Below are 18,561 nucleotides of genomic sequence, written 5' to 3'. Positions count from 1 at the left end.
TTGCTGAGCTCCAGATTGTCAATGAAGTATTTACGTTTGGCTTTCTTAATTTCGTTATTTGTCTGGTTCCGGGCTCGTTTGTATTGATCCCATGTTGACTGTTTACGGTCCAACATGGCTTTCTTTTTTAAGAAATCTCTCTTGTGCATTTCACAGCGCAGACGGTCAGTTATCCATAAGGCCCTTTTATTGCCAACCCGTTTAGTTTTAAATGGGGCATGTTTGTCTATAGATTGCATTAGCAAATCTTTGCACATGGACCACATATCAGTTGGGTCGTTAAGTGTTTCAATATCGGACTACGCCTTTTGTTGTAGATCCCTTAGGTAGCTAGACTTATGGACATTTCTCATGTGGCGAGTTTTTATTGTTCTAGCTCCTGAACGCTCGTACTTGGCCTTATATGTCATATAAATTACAGCATGGTCGCTAATTGCAAGGTGAACAGTAATTTTATCGGGTGAGTTCGTAATACAATGATCAATAAGCGTGCAGGAGTTCACAGCAACCCTTGTTGGTTCAGTGGTTAAGTCCGTAAATATCGAAGATGTGTTGAAGTTTAATAGCGCTGGCTGATGTTATGCCTGCCGTGAGATCCACGTTAATATCTCCCAGGAGAAAAAACTCAGAACTTTCCGTCTCTATTTTCATCACTACCTCTTCAAAGTCATTGACGACACTCACGGAGAATCGGGAGGTCTTTACCAAGTGCTAACTAAGAATGGTTTGGACCAGAGCCTAGTGATTTCCAAAACCAACAGTTCGAGATCTTCAGAACTCAAGTCGTCACGGATTTTATAATTTAGATTACATCGCACATAGAAACAGACCCCACTTCCGTTACGCCCATTTCTGACTCGATCTTTCCTTATCAGTTCTTAACCCGCTAAGTATAGCTCGCTGTCGTCAATAGTGAGGTCCAATTTTGTTTCGTTAATGGAAAGTAGATCAATTTTAGAATTGGACATGAAAACACGCAGCTCTTCAATGTGGGCTAACAGACTATTTATATTAAGCGAAGCCATCACTAAGCCTCGACCGAACGAATTGATCTTAACATTATCAATGGACTTACCCTGAATAATAGCGTTGCCTCTTTCGTCCCGCAGTACGTCTGCATTGGGCTCCAAAACGGCAATATCCTAATCACTATGAGCAATGAAATCTAGAAAAATTCGAGGTAGGCGAGAAGTTCCTATTCTATTTAAATGGAGACCACTACGATTGAGATGATGATCAGCAACAATGTTAGAGTGGGTAATGATCTTCCATTGGTTTTGGCAGCAAAAATCTATTAGGGTCGAATTAACTTCCTCCACTTGAATTGCTAGTTGCCCGTCATCAGATCGGGCTGTTAGACTCGACAGAATCACATCTGTGTCTGTTGCATCTCTCTCAATCGAACTCACAAAGTCAATAATTTCGTCAGAACAGGCAGATGGACTCACACTTTCACGAAGGCTGTTTGTGCCAACATGAATAATGAGTTATCTGGCTTTTTCCTTAAGATAGGCTTGATATGATCGCGCATATCTCTAATGGTGCAGCCTGGAAAGGTAGCAACTTTAACTTTGTTGTTATCTTTGGACATCCTATGGGCATTTAGATGCTTGAGAATGGAATCACCAGCGATTATAATGGTACGGGAGGAATTGTTTTCCTCTCTGTGTTCGGAGTTAATGCCATTCTGTTCTGTATCCACGGTGTTATGGCGAGGTATAGGGGCACTTCCCCTTCTTTTTTTCCTTTCCAGTTCGGTTAAATTTAGATTTTTTGTCGTGACGATTTACTTCGGTCGTTGAGTGACCACGATTTGTTGGATACGTTATTTCATTACTAGCATCCTCATCATCGCTGATAGGTTCAAATCTGTTGCGAGTTATAACGGTTTTAACGGTGGACATTTTTAGATCTTTGTGTGCATCTCTCCCCGCTTTCGTGTGTCGCAAATGATGTACTTGACGCCAGCAGCCTTCTTGCTGATGAGGATCATCTCCACTTTCATCATGAGCCTTAGCGCAAGTCTAAGTGAATCGTTTTCATGCTCCAAGGACCTGGAGCGACTTTCAATCAATAAACAGTTCTCCTCTAGCTCTTCGATTTCACGATCCTTCTTTGTTATCAACGACAGCAATTTATCACACCTCTCTTTGTACATGTGAAGCTCAGCATTGGCAGTAAGATCATCCTGGCTTTGGTGATTTAATCGCGAAAGTAAACCGGTGTTAATGTCTACCTTTTTCTGTAAAATAAGCAAATCAAGTTTTAAGCCCTCTATATCCACAATTATTATGGGAGGCCTGCTAGGCGCTCGTCCCAAGAGTTGGAGGAACATGCCAAGAGGAACGTCCCAAGAGTGGAGGAACACGCGTAGTGGTGTACGCCCCTTCGGGGCACTTTTCACGGTTGGAAATGGAGCGTTCTGATTGGTCGATTCAATTTTAACGGGAAATTCAAATCTGCGCGGGACATCCCAACGTACGTGAGGCGGGACATTCAAATCATGACGTCACAGACACGTGACACCTCCCTCTCTCCGGACCCTCAGGAGACAGGCTGGGGTGTTTTGCATAACCATGCTGGATCGCAGAGACTCAAGCCCCTCACAGTCAGAAAAAACAAGACAGGATAATTTTCTCCGAATCAAACGGTTTAATGACTAGAATCCTAAAGCTACTATTTGTACAAGAAGAAGAAAAAAGCATAAAAAATGTCACATTATGTACAAGAAGAAGACGGTGCCCCGCACATGCACCCTTGTTTATTATGATCCACGCTGATTTTGGATGTGGCCGGCCAATGAGAGGATCCAGAACACAATCATCCCACCGGTCACATCCGAGTAGTCTCCTTAAAGTCACCTCAGTTCCTTAGCGTCCCTACTCAGTCCACACACAAAAGTTGGCGCCCCGCACACGCACCCCGCAACTTTGTCTCACATTTCCTCGTCCTCGTCGTCCGACAGCAGTCCCGAGAGAAGATGAGTGTTGGCTGCATCCATGTCCCACAGGAATCCGTGAGCATCCTCATCAGCATCGTCATTCTCGGTAAGACCATACCCATAAGGATACGTGATCGTAGTCCCCGGTCGAAGGATGCGTTTGTTGAAGACAAGTTGATAGTCTTTGTGGGCGGGCTGGGTACGAAGTTCGTACTGTTTGGATTTGCGAATGATTTTACGTGCTTGATGAATGCGCCTTTCTGTGGTGTCTCCAAAGGGATGTTGGAGTTCATCCAAGGTGTTTAGGTTTAATTGAGTTGGGTTTAGGGGTTAGGGTTAGGGTTATCATCGTTGCACTGGTACCCATAGTTTTTGGGCCCGCCCGAACAAAATTCCGCAATGTACTGACCGGGTTTAAGTTCGTTGGTGAACTCACCGAGATGGGTGCCGAGGGTGACTTTAGGTTGATCGGGACGATGCACATAGAGGACGGAATCTGTGTGGTAATAGAGGACCTGTTTCCCCAGGAGTTCCAAGGCTTCGTACAGACGTAAACGTGCCCAGCATGTCGTAAAGGCCGCAATGAACACATTGGTGTTTACATTGAGTTCCTCGCACTCGTCCTTGGCACGGTAGTGCACTTCCACCCAGTTCTCATCGAGGCAACTGACGTACCGAATGTCATGTTGGTCGGAGTCCATGAAGAGCTCGAAGGGTAGAGGATCAAAGAAGGTTTTCACCTGCATCAGGTTATCCCTCTGTCCAAACTTGCCCCACAAGGAATTGAGCATTAATTTGGCTACGGACAGTCGACCCGGATTGTAAGCGATCTTAGTTGGGTCGAGTTGGACTCCTTCATGACGCTTAAAGTCCTCTACATAGGCCCGCCGTTGCTCTTCCGCGTCGCACCCACTAGGCCATCCAGACGCTTCCACTTTGATCTTAAGCCAAGTGTTGACATACTTGGCAAACAATCCGCGGCATGTTTCCTCAAAGTGGCACACTTCATGGACGTGTGAAATTACGTAGCCCATCGCCACCGCTTTTTCTAGCTCAGAGGTGCACCACATACCGGTCAGCGCCCGTTCATCCTCGGTGTGACCGCACGAAAGGGAGTTTTTGTGTAGAGGTTTGGCAATCTCTTGTTCCAGACACGTACGGCAAAGAGGGAAGGTGAGCTTTCCTCCACACTGATAAGGCAAGATGGGGTGAAACAAATTCTTTGGTGGGACAAGGGTGCACAAAGCCAGACCAAAGTATTCCTAGAGGTCAGTGGTGCCGGGTTCATAGATGAATTCAGAATGGCCGATGGGATACATTCCATTCTTATTGACCCACGGGTAGAGGGAAGTGTAGTCCACATACCGGATTTCCTCACCGAACCTGGAAGTAAAGGTAGGAGGCTTCTGTGCGTCCTCTGAAGAGGGCATCGCGAGGATTCATGGGTTTGATGACGGGAAGGGTTTTGACGAACTCAGCCACGCGAGGATCTGCTTTCTTTTGCTGCTCCCACTCACATTCTCAGAGGGTCATGACATGGTATGCCAGGTCTCGCAGACTCTGAAGGCATTCCATGGTGGTACGTCAGACATCATCCATACAGCGTTGATCATGACGGTGGTACGGTTTGTGACGATTGGGGAAACACCGTTCACACCAGTGCCAAGAACAACCCAAGAACTTGAATACCGTGTTGGTGACTTGATCGAAGCCATCTACCCTCCAACGTCGACCAGGGATCTGGTATTCACCTTGGTTGCGAGCGTGCTGGATACATTGGTTTGGAAGCGGGTCTTCCTCCTGCAGGCGATGTTCTTGCCACAAGAGCCATTCCATTGCAACCTTGGAGTGGTTGGTGATCAGTCGCCATCCCTTGACAGGTTTGGAGGCGATAGTCTCTTACTCCATGCGGTTGAGGCGATAGTCATGCAGACAAGCTCTTGCAATCGTCAATTTTTCAAAGGGACAAAAGCCGGTCTGTTCGCGGGAACTCACGACGAAAGGTCAAACATTCCTCTCGGAGGAGTTTTACGTCGGGGGTACAATAGTCCACAAGATCCCTCTGCATATCAAACTGTGCCTCGTTCGCCACTTGAGCCGTGTACCATCGCTCAAACTCAGCCTTTCCTGCTGTGGATATGGTTTCAGCGGTGTCGTCTTTTTTGTCAGGCATAGGGCCCACATAGTTTGCATAGCGTTTGCAGGGTTGTTGAAGAGATGTGGAAAATACCCCTTCTTGAAATTGTTGGGATCCAACCCAGATGTTTTGGTAAACGAAGCCGGGGCTATTGCGAAGAACGATATGGAGTCGATGAAGCGAATGTACTCACCCTTGTAGGTGAGCTCCAGCAGCTTGCCACCCGTACACGTGGGCTTAAACTTTTGTTTGCGTTAGATCAAAGGTTTCGCCAGAAAGTAAGAGTCGTAGCCCTTGAAACTGTGGGCAAGAGCTGTAACAGAGCGTGTGTCCTGCTCCGTGAGTTCTTCCAACCATTGCAGAAATTGTTACATGCAATTCTCGCTACGAAAGATTTGAGGGGAGGCATCCTCTGCCGTCATACCCACCACCAAATTAGGCACATGCATGCCCGTATCTTGCATGGCCTCCGTATCCCAAAAGACCAGTAACGGTGGGTGGTAGGTATTGTCCTCCTCCTCCTCCTCCCCACTCTCCATAGCAGTATTGTGGTTGTTGCGTGCCTCATGACGGAGTTGGGTCAGCTTGTTGATTTGAACGATGTGTGCACGGTCTTCGAGCACTTCAGGGTCGGTGGGGACTTGCATGAAGCATTGATGTTGGTTGAAATCCGTTGTTTCGTGGCACGACGGGCATTCACTGTACCTGCACCGATGTTCGTCTTGTTCATTCATCGAACGAAGCAGCTTTCAGCAGTTTGCACATTTGTGCCACGAGTCGCATACCAACGACTGATTGGGACCACATGCTTTTCCACTGAGGTTCTTGGTCTGGTGGAGTTTAAAGCACGCATCCCCATAAAATTGGCGACGACAATGACGACAGGGAATGTGGGCAGGACGTTTATGCAAGTACGCCTCGATGTAATCGTCGCACTCATTCTGTTGGCAACCAGGCCAGTGAACGCCTTTCCCTTCGGAACAACGGTGACGACCTTGATTGTCATACAGTTTAAGGCACCGTCCACAAAAGTAACTACTCCTGAAAAATCCCGGCACCAAAGTCAATGTGTCGTAATGTTCATCCTCGCGGAGAAGGGCTAGCAAGGCAGCACCCTGCCCAAATGCAAAGCACGCGTATTGTCAGTTGGCATCGACGACCACGATACGGTAATTAATTCCGAAGACTGGGCACTTGAGCCAATGTCGCTAGTTCCTGGAGACCCATAAGACACGGATGGAGTCCGGTTTCCTCCAAAAGAGCCATAGCCGCTTCATTGCGACGTTGTTGATTTCTGCTAGGTTTGGTCCATTTGTGCCGTTCGTTGTAGTTGGAACCGGTCAGGTGCAGGCCATGAGCAGTGACGATGGCACACACACAACATAGTCCAGAGTCATCCCGTAGTATCTTGACGATGGTTTTTTTGTTCAACCCAAATTAAACAGACGAATCGTGCCCGGGTTCCCCGGAATTGAGTTTTTGAGCCAGATCGTCCAAAAAAGTCGTCGCCGTGACCAGTTCCTGGCGCCACCGACTGACACGTAATCCTCGAGAAAGGAATTGTCGTATAGTGGCGAATGAAAGGAAGAAACACAGGATCTCGATCATGGATGGTAGCATCGTCTAACAAGGAATCTATTGCACCACGTAGTCCTTGAGCGAGCGCATGGTTCACGTTTTGACGCCGTGAATCCAAACGTCCTTGTTGCTCCAACCGTGTCCTAAAGATGCGTTCACGCACTCCCATGACAGCTGATCAACGCCCAATGATGGGGTCCAAAACAAAACGAAAATGTTCTCCACCGCCTACTTGTGCAGGAACTTCCTCAAAGAAAGAAGGCGTGTTTTGACGAGCAAAGGCCTCATGATCGTCGCATAACCTTTGCCGATGCTCGGTGAGATGCAGACTTTCATCGTACATGGGGACTTCTAGCAACCGTTCCACTTCGTTGAGAGCCTGAACTAACAGTTCATCCTCATCACTTTCCATCAAATCCGTCACATGTCGAAGTTGTTCTTCTCTCAGCAAAGCACGTTGCTCCTCTAAAGACAATCCACTAGGTCCTGCACTTGGAGAAGACATCACGAGAAAATGAACTGAAAACTGCGACGCGCTGTCTTTTATAAGGTTCAAGGGAACACGTGATCAAAAAAGTATGGACCTTGGGTGACCTTTCCAGCACGTGAACAAGACACGGCTTATTCGCTCGGTATTTATGGCCTGACTTGTAAGGTCACAAGACATAATGACAGGGGGATGGGGGTGTACCCCACAAGACCTGATGACAGGGGGATGGGGGGGTTTCCCCAAAATTTAGGTTCAGATGAGAGGGGGATGGGGGTAACCCCCAAATTTAGGTTCAGATGAGACGAGGATGGGGGGTATTCCCAAAATTTATAGTCCCCATGTGAGGAGACTAAGGGAAGGGAGGTATCCCCACGTCACGACCTTAGTGGTGTGATGTCTCCTAAAGGCCAGCAAGAGTGGTTTGGATCAATAAAGACCAGACACATGGAAGTCCACAACTTTTTTTTTTAATGTTTTTAATAACAACAACAACAACGTGATTTAAAGTCTTTTACAATTTGAGTTTTGGCTTGCATGATTCTCTTCACAATGGCTTTGGTCCAGGTTTTCTTGCCGGGGAGATGGCTGATGGCCTTCACCGTTTTTGCATCGGCTTTCCATTTGTCTTGTGAATTCTTGGCCTGGGAATAATCGATGTCATGTTGTTTGGCAATCTTGTCCAGCCGATTGATGCCTGGATCGCCACGCTTGAGTCTCTTTTTCAAATGCGTCCCCGGTCCCATGTACTGATACCCTGGCCAATGAAATTCGATACTCGTTTTCTCCAATATCTCTTGCAGACCCAATTTGCCCCCTTTCTGGCGCCGTCGTCACCGGGTCTTGGGTGGCAAGGCCTGCCTTTGGGTTGTGTGCTTTTTCTGACTGCACTTAGAAGTCCTACCCATCGAGACGCCGTCGGAGTTTGGTGTCAAAATCCAGCCAACCGGGTGGATGTTGTATTTTGCCTGTTTCGGTTGGGCGACGACCTCGGTTTTTGCGAGCTTTCCTCCTGGTGGATCGGGTTGTCCCTTCCATCATCTCAGCCACACTCTCACCCATCATGGGATCTCCACCAAAAGGGAGTTCACCCCAGTCGACGAGTGGGGTCATCGGCTTGGGGGTGGCTTTCTTTGCTTTGCTTTCTTTTTGGGTACTGGCGTCGTCTTTTTAGGGGTCACAAAACGAAGACGTTTTTTCTCTTTAGGAGGTGGACCCGCAGCGGCTGGCATGGCTAGAGGTTCCGCCTCAGCTGCTGCTGCCGGTCGTTTCTTCTTTTTCACCAGTTGTGTCAACAACATCTGTAACGGGCCTTGTGTAAACGCTTTTCCTTCCACGTCCTCTTCCTCGTCAGCACCACCCGCACCACCACCAGGACCTCCTCCAAAACCCATGGAACGTCGAACGGCTTTGGTCCATTTACGTACTTCGCGCGACAAAGGTTTGACCAACGCCTCTTTCATCGCGGCGGGATGTCCTCTGCCATGAGAAGGGCAGCATCTCTGGCAGCCAGACGTGCAGCTTTGGTCACTTGAGAATTATCGGTCAAACGTTTTTTGTACACTTGCTCCAACTGACGGAGCCGTTCCGGATCCACCAACACACGTTTTTGAAACCCAGGAATTATGTCCTTGTCACCGCTCATCGTAGCGTGTCCCAACATTCGTGTGATGCCTCGTTTTATAGTAGAGGGTTTGTTTCTCTTGACGCTCTCGTTCCAAATGCCCGTCCAATTGAAGTACTTGATTTTTCAGATCGCCCAGCTTTCATTCGAGTTCGCTTAGGTCTTTATTTCGTCCTCGAAGTTGGTCGGTCAATTGATGAATGATCTTGCATTGTTCGTGTTCGTGATGTTGAAGATGTCGGATCTGATCTTTCATCGCACAAATCGAACGAGGATCGTACGACCACGTATCACACCATCCATCGTCCATGTCAGAGGCATAGTGAGGACAGACCGTGTGCAATTCTTGCCAGAACTGAATCACAATGACACCTCATCACCCACCGATGCTCTTTTATGGACTAGAAATGCGTCCACCTCTCAGGCAATGGTTGCACGCCATGTTCAAACCTTGCCACAGACCACGACTTTCTGACTCATCATGATCAAACGACGCTTTATCAAGGAATGTTTACGACTGGTCATCTCTCTCAATGCTTGTTGATGTGGTTGTAACTTGGTCAGGGTGGACGACGATACGGGAATCTGTCCACGGAGCGTGTTCATGACCAATTGGCTCAAAGGATTGATCTGATCGGCATTGGCCGCTTTCAAGCATTCACGACGTGTACGAAGACATGATGAGACAATCCTTGGTTTTTGGATAGGTTTCCTTTATACTTAACGTCGACCTTGTCGTCGGGTGGCGGCAGGCAGCCCTTTTTTGACGCCGTAACTGGCGGCGGCTCCCACACCTCCTAACGCTGCTGCTTTCCCTACCTCGATCAGACCAGGAATCGCCAAAGCTAACATTGGAAGAAGGGGTAGTTTCTAAAGAAACTGTGGTGCTGCGTCGGTGGGGAAGTAGTATACAAAAATTTGGTTTTATCAACGGAGTTGATAATGTAAATTGGCCACCGTACAGAGATTCTAAAAGCTGACGTTTCGAGCGTTAGCCCTTCATCAGAACAAATCGAGGGATTATGGGTTACGTGTAGTTTTTATAGTAGAGTAGGAGCTACGCTATCGTCAAATGTTTGCCATCTTACATTAAAGACAGTACACATGCACTACAAATTTTCTGCGATTTCAATTTCTCCGGCCAAGATAAACTTATTTTCACCATGGACATTACATCTCTATACACAGTCATTCCTAATAGCGAAGGTCTTCAAGCACTTAAATACTTTTTCGATCAACGCACTGTCAAAGAACCTAGCTCGGAAACGCTCCTCCGCCTTGCCGAACTTGTTTTAACGCTTAACTGCTTTTCATTCGCCGGCAACTATTACAAACAAATTAATGGTGTGGAGATGGGCACAAGAATGGGACCCAGCTATGCCAATCTTTTTGTAGGATATGTTGAACACCAATTTTTTAATCAGTACAACAGCCCCAAACCTGAACTCTACGGCCGCTACATCGACGACTGCATGGGCGCTATTTCATCCAGCAGAGAAGAACTCGATCAATTTATAACCTCCGTCAACTCTTTTCATCCGGCACTTAAATATACCTGGGAAATTTCGGAAACTTCATTGGCTTTCCTAGATATCAAAGTTTCTATTAGAGGCAACGTGCTATGTACTAGTGTGCACTACAAACCTACTGATTCACACAGTTATCTGTTGTATTCATCGTCACATCCATCACATGTCAAGAACTCCATTCCTTATTCTCAATTTCTTAGACATCGACGTCTATGTAGTGATGACTCCGATTTTTCCAGCAAATCAGAGGAGATGTGCCAGTTCTTCGAAAAACGTGGCTATCCTGTCTCTGTGGTCAAAGCGGGCCATTATCACGCCCAACAATTTGATCGACAGTCATCACTACAAACGTCACAAAAAGATAAAAATGACAGAATTCCATTCACCCTCACTTTCCATCCTCATAATCACGCAGTCAAAAGCATCATTCTTAGTAATTTTAAATTACTCCAAAATGATCCCGAGACTGGTAGAATCTTTTCGCAACCTCCACTTATTTCATTCAAACGCGACAAAAACGTAGGCAACTTTTTAGTTAGAAGCGCGCTCAAAACTAACGAGCAACCCAGCACTTTCAAATGCGCGCGCTCACGATGCAAAACTTGTCTTTTCATTGTTAACACTAGCAAGATATTGGGACCTAAGCGATCTGTTAAGATCACCGATCGTTTCACATGTACCTCCGCAAATGTCATTTATTGCATAACCTGTACGTTATGCAATAAATTATACACTGGTGAGACAGGTAGATGACTAGGTGACTGATTCCGCGAACACCTTTGCGATGTTGAGAAGAATGACAAGGATGCATCTAAGCCAGACGCTCGCCATTTTAATCTGCCTAACCAATCCAAAAAACACATGGCTATCTGCGGCCTTTCCCTACATCTAGGTACGACAGAAAGCCGCAAGAATCTGGAACAAAAATTCATCTTTCAAATCGGCACCCTTAATCCTCACGGTATTAACGAACGCTTTTCATTTAACTAATATATTCCTATTTTTCACGTTGCCATGTTACCACCAATAGCGTAGTTCCTACTCTACTATAAAAACTACATGTAACCCATAATCCCTCGATTCGCTCTGACGAAGGGCTAACGCTCGAAACGTCAGCTTTTAGAATCTCTGTACGGTGGCCAATTTACATTATCAACTCCGTTGATAAAACCAAATTTTTGTATACTAACAATGGAAGGATGCCTCCGCGTTGTCGTTGTTTTCTAACGCCTGGACGTTGGATCACGCGCTTTCTTCTTCTTCGTACCATCACACGTTTTTTCCACAAGGGAGGGAAAGGTCCTGTGGTAAGTGCAGCTCTCATCCTTTTATATCGTCTGTCTTTGCCCAACACGTGAGGAGGCGCGATATCTCAGATAGAGGAACTCATTGGCGCTTATACACCACCGTTAGACCGTCCCACTGTGTCACATGACTGAACAACCGGAATCGGTCGTCAGAGGCAGGATGAAGATTGATCATGAGATAGCCATAAGGACGTTGCGTGCATGCGACAAAGAGTTTGAGGACGTCTTGCCATCGATCCGGAAAGGCTTGGAGGACCAACGCGCGAAATCCCGTCTAATCCCTGGGATTCTTGAAGACGATCACGAAATGCGCATTGCGCAAAATGGTCTTGGCAAATTTCCCAGGTGGAAACATTTCTTGACACAAGTACAAGACTAATGTGTCGATGATGGGATTCTCGAGTAAAGAGATCCAACACACGTTTATCGTTTCCTCCTTCGTCCATGAGATCGTCCAAGACCAACACCCCACCTTGAGGAAACCATGTTTGAAGATCTGCGACTTCAGGGATTCCTTTGTGAAACTGGATGCCTTGACGTTTCATGCCATCGAACCGGGGTCGCCATACTGCATAACAGTAACGACACGCTCCTGTCTTTCCGCCTCAAACACGGTGCCTTCCGTCAAGAGAGCTTCCGTCAATTGCGTCTTGCCACTCCCGATGGACCGACAATCATCGTGCTGCTAGGTGCATGAATCATATCTTTCTTTGTATGATCTAAAAAAAGGACGAGAGGGTACACTTCTTTTAAAGGGCCCGGTCGTGTACCGCACTGCCGGGTTTGACTCTTCCCACTGAAGAGGACTCCCATCCTCGATTTTATACTTGTATGACCCGACTATTTATGTACGACAAGACATGCACACTGTTTCCATGGGGTACGTTTTTTATTATTCACAAACCCTAACCCTGAATAAAACAAAATTTTGTTATATTTAAGTTTGAATTTAAGCCCTTTTTTTTCAAGGCACCAGATGCAATGCTTAGTCAAAACCTCGTAAAGCACTTAAACTTTGATTGTTGTCTTAGCTTACTGGCCCAATTCCTACTCAAATTCATGAAGTGGAATTCCTAACGATTCCCACAGATTCCAAGTCCAAAGTGCCCCTTTTAAGCTTTCACTTCCCAAAAATACCCAAAACTCCCTGAGTTTGGCTAATGGCATAATTTGGAATTCTTAGGAATTTCTAGGAATTCTAAGCCTGTTGAGAGACCATAATCGTCAATTCCTAGAAATTCCCATCAATTCCAAACTTCTCAGTCTCGGCTTGTTTGCAAATGTGAGAAAAGTTGGGAATTCATTTCGCAAGTTGAAATAACTGCAGGAAAATGTTTCCATATTATTCACTTTATCATAATACATTGGGGAAATGTTCCCATATTATTCACATTACTGGCAATAACTTGGGTAAAGTGGTTCCTATATCATTCACAAGTCTGGGAATAACTTGGGAAATGTGTCCATATTATTCACAATTCTGGGAATAACTTGGATAAATGTTTCCATATTAATCACAATTCTGGGAATAACTTGGGTGAACGTTTCTATGTAATTCCCAATGCTGGGAATAACTTTGGAAATTTGTCCTTATTATTTACAATTCTGGGAATAACTTGGATAAATGTTCCTATATATTAATTACAATTCTGGGAATAACTTGGGGAAATGTTTCCCCATAATTCACAATATTGGAATAACTTGGAAACGGGTCCCATATTGTTCCCAGCTTTGGGAATAACTTGGGGAAACGTTCTCAGCATATTCGCAGTATTGGGATGTAAAAGTAAAAAAAAACCAAAATTTCCCCCCAAAAGTAATTTCTTGTCCCATTTTTTCCCAAGAGTGGGAAAATTTCCCATTTAATTCCCAAATGGGAATCTCGAAAAGTTTCCTGTGGTTTTAAGAGATGACCACTAAGGATTCACAGAATGGGCACAATCTCCTGCTAACTATTTTATTGCACATTTAAAATGACTCCATATTAAAGTCGTGTGCCAGTCATAAATTAAATTGGCCTAATAAAATATAACGTATAAAAAGGGCCTGATGATATTCATTTATCGCTTGCCATGATGACCACTAACCCTGAGTGGTTTCTACTTACTGTGCATGTGCAAGTGACTAAACAGGCCAATTTTTGTCCTAAACGATCTCCCACAGATCTGACATGTACACAGGTTAATGATGGTACCATCTGCCGCACGATCCTTCCTAAGGCGCTTTTTCAATTCTGCTTCTGCAGATCACTTAGCTTCTGCTGCTCTGGCTCTTTTGTGAATGGATGCCCGCCAGGACGGGTAGTCTAGGAATGACTTTTCCCAGGTTTGGGCAGCCATGTCGAATCACTTTAGTGAGCACGTAAGGGTGTCTTTGTATTGCTTCTTTTGACCACCTTTTCATCTTGCTCCATCTGAGTTCCCAATACATAAGCTGTTTTGGGATCCTAGAATCTGCAATTTGGACCACATGTCCAGTCCATCTAATTTGGTTCTCTTGCAAAATGGTGTTGACGGATGGCATGCCTGATCTTTTAAGGATGGTGCGTAGTATTGTTATTGTGCACACATTCTGCGCATCTAGAGATACTCGGATTTTCTATTGGTGGTGCTTATTATACAGGGATATTTTTGTGCGGTTCAAAACTATGCGGAAAAAGCAGCACTTAGCAAGTGCTTTTGCTATCCAAAAAGAAAACTGGGGGTGGCCATGCATTTTTCAGAGATAATCAAGCTTCAATTTAGAAAAGAATGCCATACATTGCCTTGTATTTTAAAGCTTTTTACACATATTGATGAAATAACTGGAAGAAATAAAACAACATGTCTTGTAAAAAAAAATAAAAAATTTGTTTTATTTCTTCAAGTTATTTGTCATCTGCTCTTCTCAAGACTCTTTGGAAATATTGATGATTAATTGTCTTTGAAAAATGCGTGGTTACCACCAATTTTCTTTTTGGATTTCAATAACACCTGTTATCTGCTTTTCCCACATATTTAGTAAACCGCGCAAAAACACCTTTGAATTCGTAGGCACCGTCCTTAAGGACCTCCATATCTGACACTGAGTGCTGCCATTTGATGTGCAAGATGGAAGTGGTTCAATTGTCTGGAGTGTCATGCATAGGCTGTCCAGCTTTCAGACCCATATAGTAGTATTGTTAAAACCAATGCACTATACACCTAATTCCTTATTAGGGGGTATTTACACGAGACGGAGATGAACTCAGACCGGTATGAACTTGTACCAGCATGAACATTTTGCAGCTGTTTACACGAAACCGGAATGAAATGATTGGTGCCTAGTTTCCGGACGAAATGATATGTTTTGTCTAATAAATATATGGCTGACCCAAAAGCACACAGGCTTGAAACTTCTCGACCCGGTCTGAGATTTGTTGTCATCTACATGAGAATGGTAGGAACTCAGACTGGTACGAGAATTTCTCGTCTCAGTCCAGCAACTGAGATGAAGTCAGGTCTGAGTTCATTGCCAGGCCGGTCTCATGTAAACACATAAGAAGAAATCTATGGGGGCCAATACGAACTCATGCAGGCCCGAGTTCGTCCCTGTCTCATGTAAATGCCCCCTTAGTTTCTTAGTTGAGCACCAGTTAATCTTTACTTAAAGAGCAGCATTTGGGGGACACTAGTGATGTTAATTGTCTGTATTCCGAGACACAAGTGATGTTGAAGTTGGCGATAAGAACAAGGGGACACTTCGTGATGCTTATTGAAATCAGCGTGCATCCAATCCTGGACATACCTGCAGAGTGTAAGCAACACGCAAAAAAGGCAAACATGTACGCGGACTGACACACCATTGTGTTGTTTTCAAGCATGATGAATGGTGCTGTTAAAGTATTGCATTTCAAGGAGGGAGCCAAGTTCTCTCCCACTGTCTCTCTTATTTGCCTCTTTTGTCATTTTTTCTCCCCAACGACAAAGGAGACAGAGAAAAGAGACCCCGGGAACAGGGTTGAGAGAGAGCAAGAGAAGAAATGCTGAACTTCAATTTAACTAAAAATCATGACAAAGTGTAATCGACAAGTGTTGTGGACGCTTTCATTTCCACTTTATTTCTGGCATAAAATTATAGTTGTACCTATACACCATTGTGAAACTAGCCTTTTACCAACAGAACTTCGAAAACAATGCTTAGGCATCATATTCCTTTACTGAAAAGTCAGCAAACACTTTAAAAGCTCTAAAGTTTGGTCAACGCAGTGATTACACTGTCAGTTAAAAGTTAGGTTCTACCCTTCAGGTATGATTTTTTTATAGACGTTCAATTTCATGCTGTCTCAAAGGGACAAAAACTGGACTTTTAAGAAAGTCTTCTATATTTTCTACCTTGAGTTCCTTTTCAAACAATTTAATTAAGATTATTTAAAGGATCTTTGTACACCAAAAACAACACAGAAAACGGGCCAGAATCCGAGAGGTGGGACGAAGGCATGCAAAAATAGACACTTTTCATAGATCAACTTCTAGGAGCTAAACAACTAGAGAAAACATGTTGGGATTATCACCTAATTGCTATGGTTAGACTCCTCAAGCAGGCCTTCTGATAGGGTGCGATTAAAAAAACAGAAACTACGAAATTTTCAGGCAGATTATGCAATAAGGTGGGACGATTGTGCGAAAAACTATGGTATGCAAAATTGTGCGATTTTTTTTCATGACCTTTGTTTAGCTTGTTTTCCTAGGTTTCAGAGTACAAAAACCACTTTTGAGTTGCTCTAAATGCAATTTCAGAATTAGGGAATGATAATTAAACATCTAGGCTTAATTTGGATTAAAAAGGACAATCAGGTGAAGTATACATTAATGCGAGGTCTTATCCATGACCCCAACTAAACTGGATAGGAAGCACAGTTAAGGAAGGTGATTCCGATGAAAATGACGTACTATCCAGAACTTTTTCAAACTTGGCACAATTGATATTCATACACCAGACATTTCAAAAATGCAATAAAAAGATGGGGTTAGCCGCGCTTGTTTTCGCACTGTATGCCCTTTATTCTGAGTTTTTTTATCGAATTTCGCGAGAAGCATTCGAAACTAGATCAACTGGAAAAATTGTTATGTAGCAAAAGCTACTGAATATTACTGAAAACTTGAACCTGCTTGTTTGTCCGGGCTATAATCTTACTTAAAGTGATTTCAAATTGCTCAATTGGGCCGCTACAGTCATCACTTTGCACTCAGTATCAGGCATCAAATGCAGTTTCACGTCATTTATAGGTAAATACCACAACTTCTACTCTCCTTAACATGTGTTCCGTGTACCTATTACAAGTAAATAAAACCATTTAAAATAGGGCTTACCGTGCTTGTTTCTTTTTGCAACGCGGTGATAAATGGATGTCAAAGGTGCAATTTCGGCTTCAAAATGATCATCTTCCATGAAAGGACTGGGGTGAGTTTTAAACTAACACCTTCTTAACTGAGAAGAAATATCATGATTGCACTCAAAAGCTCTTGCACAGCAAAAGCAACCTTTGTTTCTTTTCTTCAGATGGCCGGCGTGAAACCCCGCCATCTCTGAAGTCGCAATGTTATGCGCAGTACAAGATGCGCAGTGCAAAACAAGGGAATCACCTTAAACTACAAGTCATACAAAAATTGCTGGAAGTTTCTCGAACATTCTCAGAAGCTTGACTTAAACTTTGTGTACAGTAGATTGCTGTTCATGTCACAAATTTGGCGGAAGATGCGATTGTGTCTTCTGCTTCAAAGAAAGGGCGCTTTCACTACGTATTTGAAATAAGTTGCCGATCGTCGGATGATCTTCTGCTACTGACATAAACATTTCATTTTTGTTGATATATATCTGCAATTCTGATTTGGCAATTTGAAGAAAATTATTTGTTTGCGCTCTGCAAATATGCAACTCTTTTAGATTGAAAACTAGAACCAGGCCTCGCAGGTGCACGATACTAGAGACTCGAGCTTGTTGTTTACAAAAACGAAGAGTCTGCCCGTTTCCAATGGTAAATCGTCTTTAAAATAATGCAAACATCGATTTCTCATGAACTGTGCCATCAGATGCAATTTGAGGTCGATTGTGCAAAATCGCACCATCGCATAATACCAGAAGCCCTGCCTAAGGGTCCAAAATGTTTAAGGGTTAGGGTTAAGGTACCTTAACCTTAAACCGTAAAACTATGGAGAAACTAAATAGAGTAACCTCAGTGTAAGCCCTTGTAAACTTTGAGTAACTTTATAGGAATAATCCTAAACAGTTGCAAAATGTCTCAACTACAGTACGAATACAGCTCTGTTAGGAGTTAGGGTTAGGGTTAGAATATTCAGTAGATGACTTATTGACTCATGTCAGTAAACCGTCGGAAAATGCACTTTTCAGGTATATCTCCTTTGCACATGACCACATAGCAGCTATGTTAGTGTACCAAACTCATTCTTCACGACTTTTATTCATAGCCACTATTCACACCAGTAAAAACGAAGCAGAGAATCATAAAGACAACTCATTGATGTTCCCTAAAATACTGTTTGCAGATAATTAAAGTTAATTGATTAAGGCAATCACTAATTGTATTGACAAAAAAATGTAGTTTTGTTTTTTTAAATGTATAACCAGTTGATTTGTTTTTTATCTTTATTTATTACATAGGTTCTTGTGTCCCATTTCCCAGGCCAGAAGTTGACATTCGCGGCTACAGTACACTTCGACACAATTGGCACATCTTTTTAGCTTGTCACCTTCTCCGCCAATACAGTTGCCACAACGACGAATGGGTTCCACACCAAACGACTCACGGTATTTGGTTAAAGCCTGGGACAAGAAAAAAATATCACTGTTACCACCCTTTACAACGCAACCGGTTGGTTCGTCACAACATCAAAGAAAATAAAATGAAACCGGAAAGAGCAGTTGCACCTCCACGTCGTGTCCATTTGAATTTGATTAAAAGGGCGTGTGTATACATTTG

General features: G+C 44.1%; 1 protein-coding gene across 2 annotated transcripts in view; it reads right to left on the bottom strand.

Moving 5' to 3' along the window:
- Positions 1-15,644: 15,644 nt before the first annotated feature.
- The window catches only part of LOC137998092 (uncharacterized), an 87,925-nt gene continuing 85,008 nt past the window's right edge, over positions 15,645-18,561 (bottom strand). Inside the window, exon 12 of one of the 2 annotated variants that reach the window (XM_068844506.1) lies at positions 15,645-18,404. In XM_068844506.1, coding sequence (XP_068700607.1) covers positions 18,228-18,404 — 177 coding nt within the window. In that variant the 3' untranslated portion in view covers positions 15,645-18,227. The remainder of the gene's footprint in view (positions 18,405-18,561) is intronic. The other variant, XM_068844507.1, reaches the window with a different exon arrangement.

Source organism: Montipora foliosa, chromosome 3 (assembly GCF_036669935.1).
Source record: "Montipora foliosa isolate CH-2021 chromosome 3, ASM3666993v2, whole genome shotgun sequence".
In the NCBI taxonomy this organism is placed as follows: domain Eukaryota; kingdom Metazoa; phylum Cnidaria; class Anthozoa; order Scleractinia; family Acroporidae; genus Montipora; species Montipora foliosa.
Note: the sequence above shows the minus strand (reverse complement) of the source record. Positions and strands in the feature narration are given on the sequence as shown.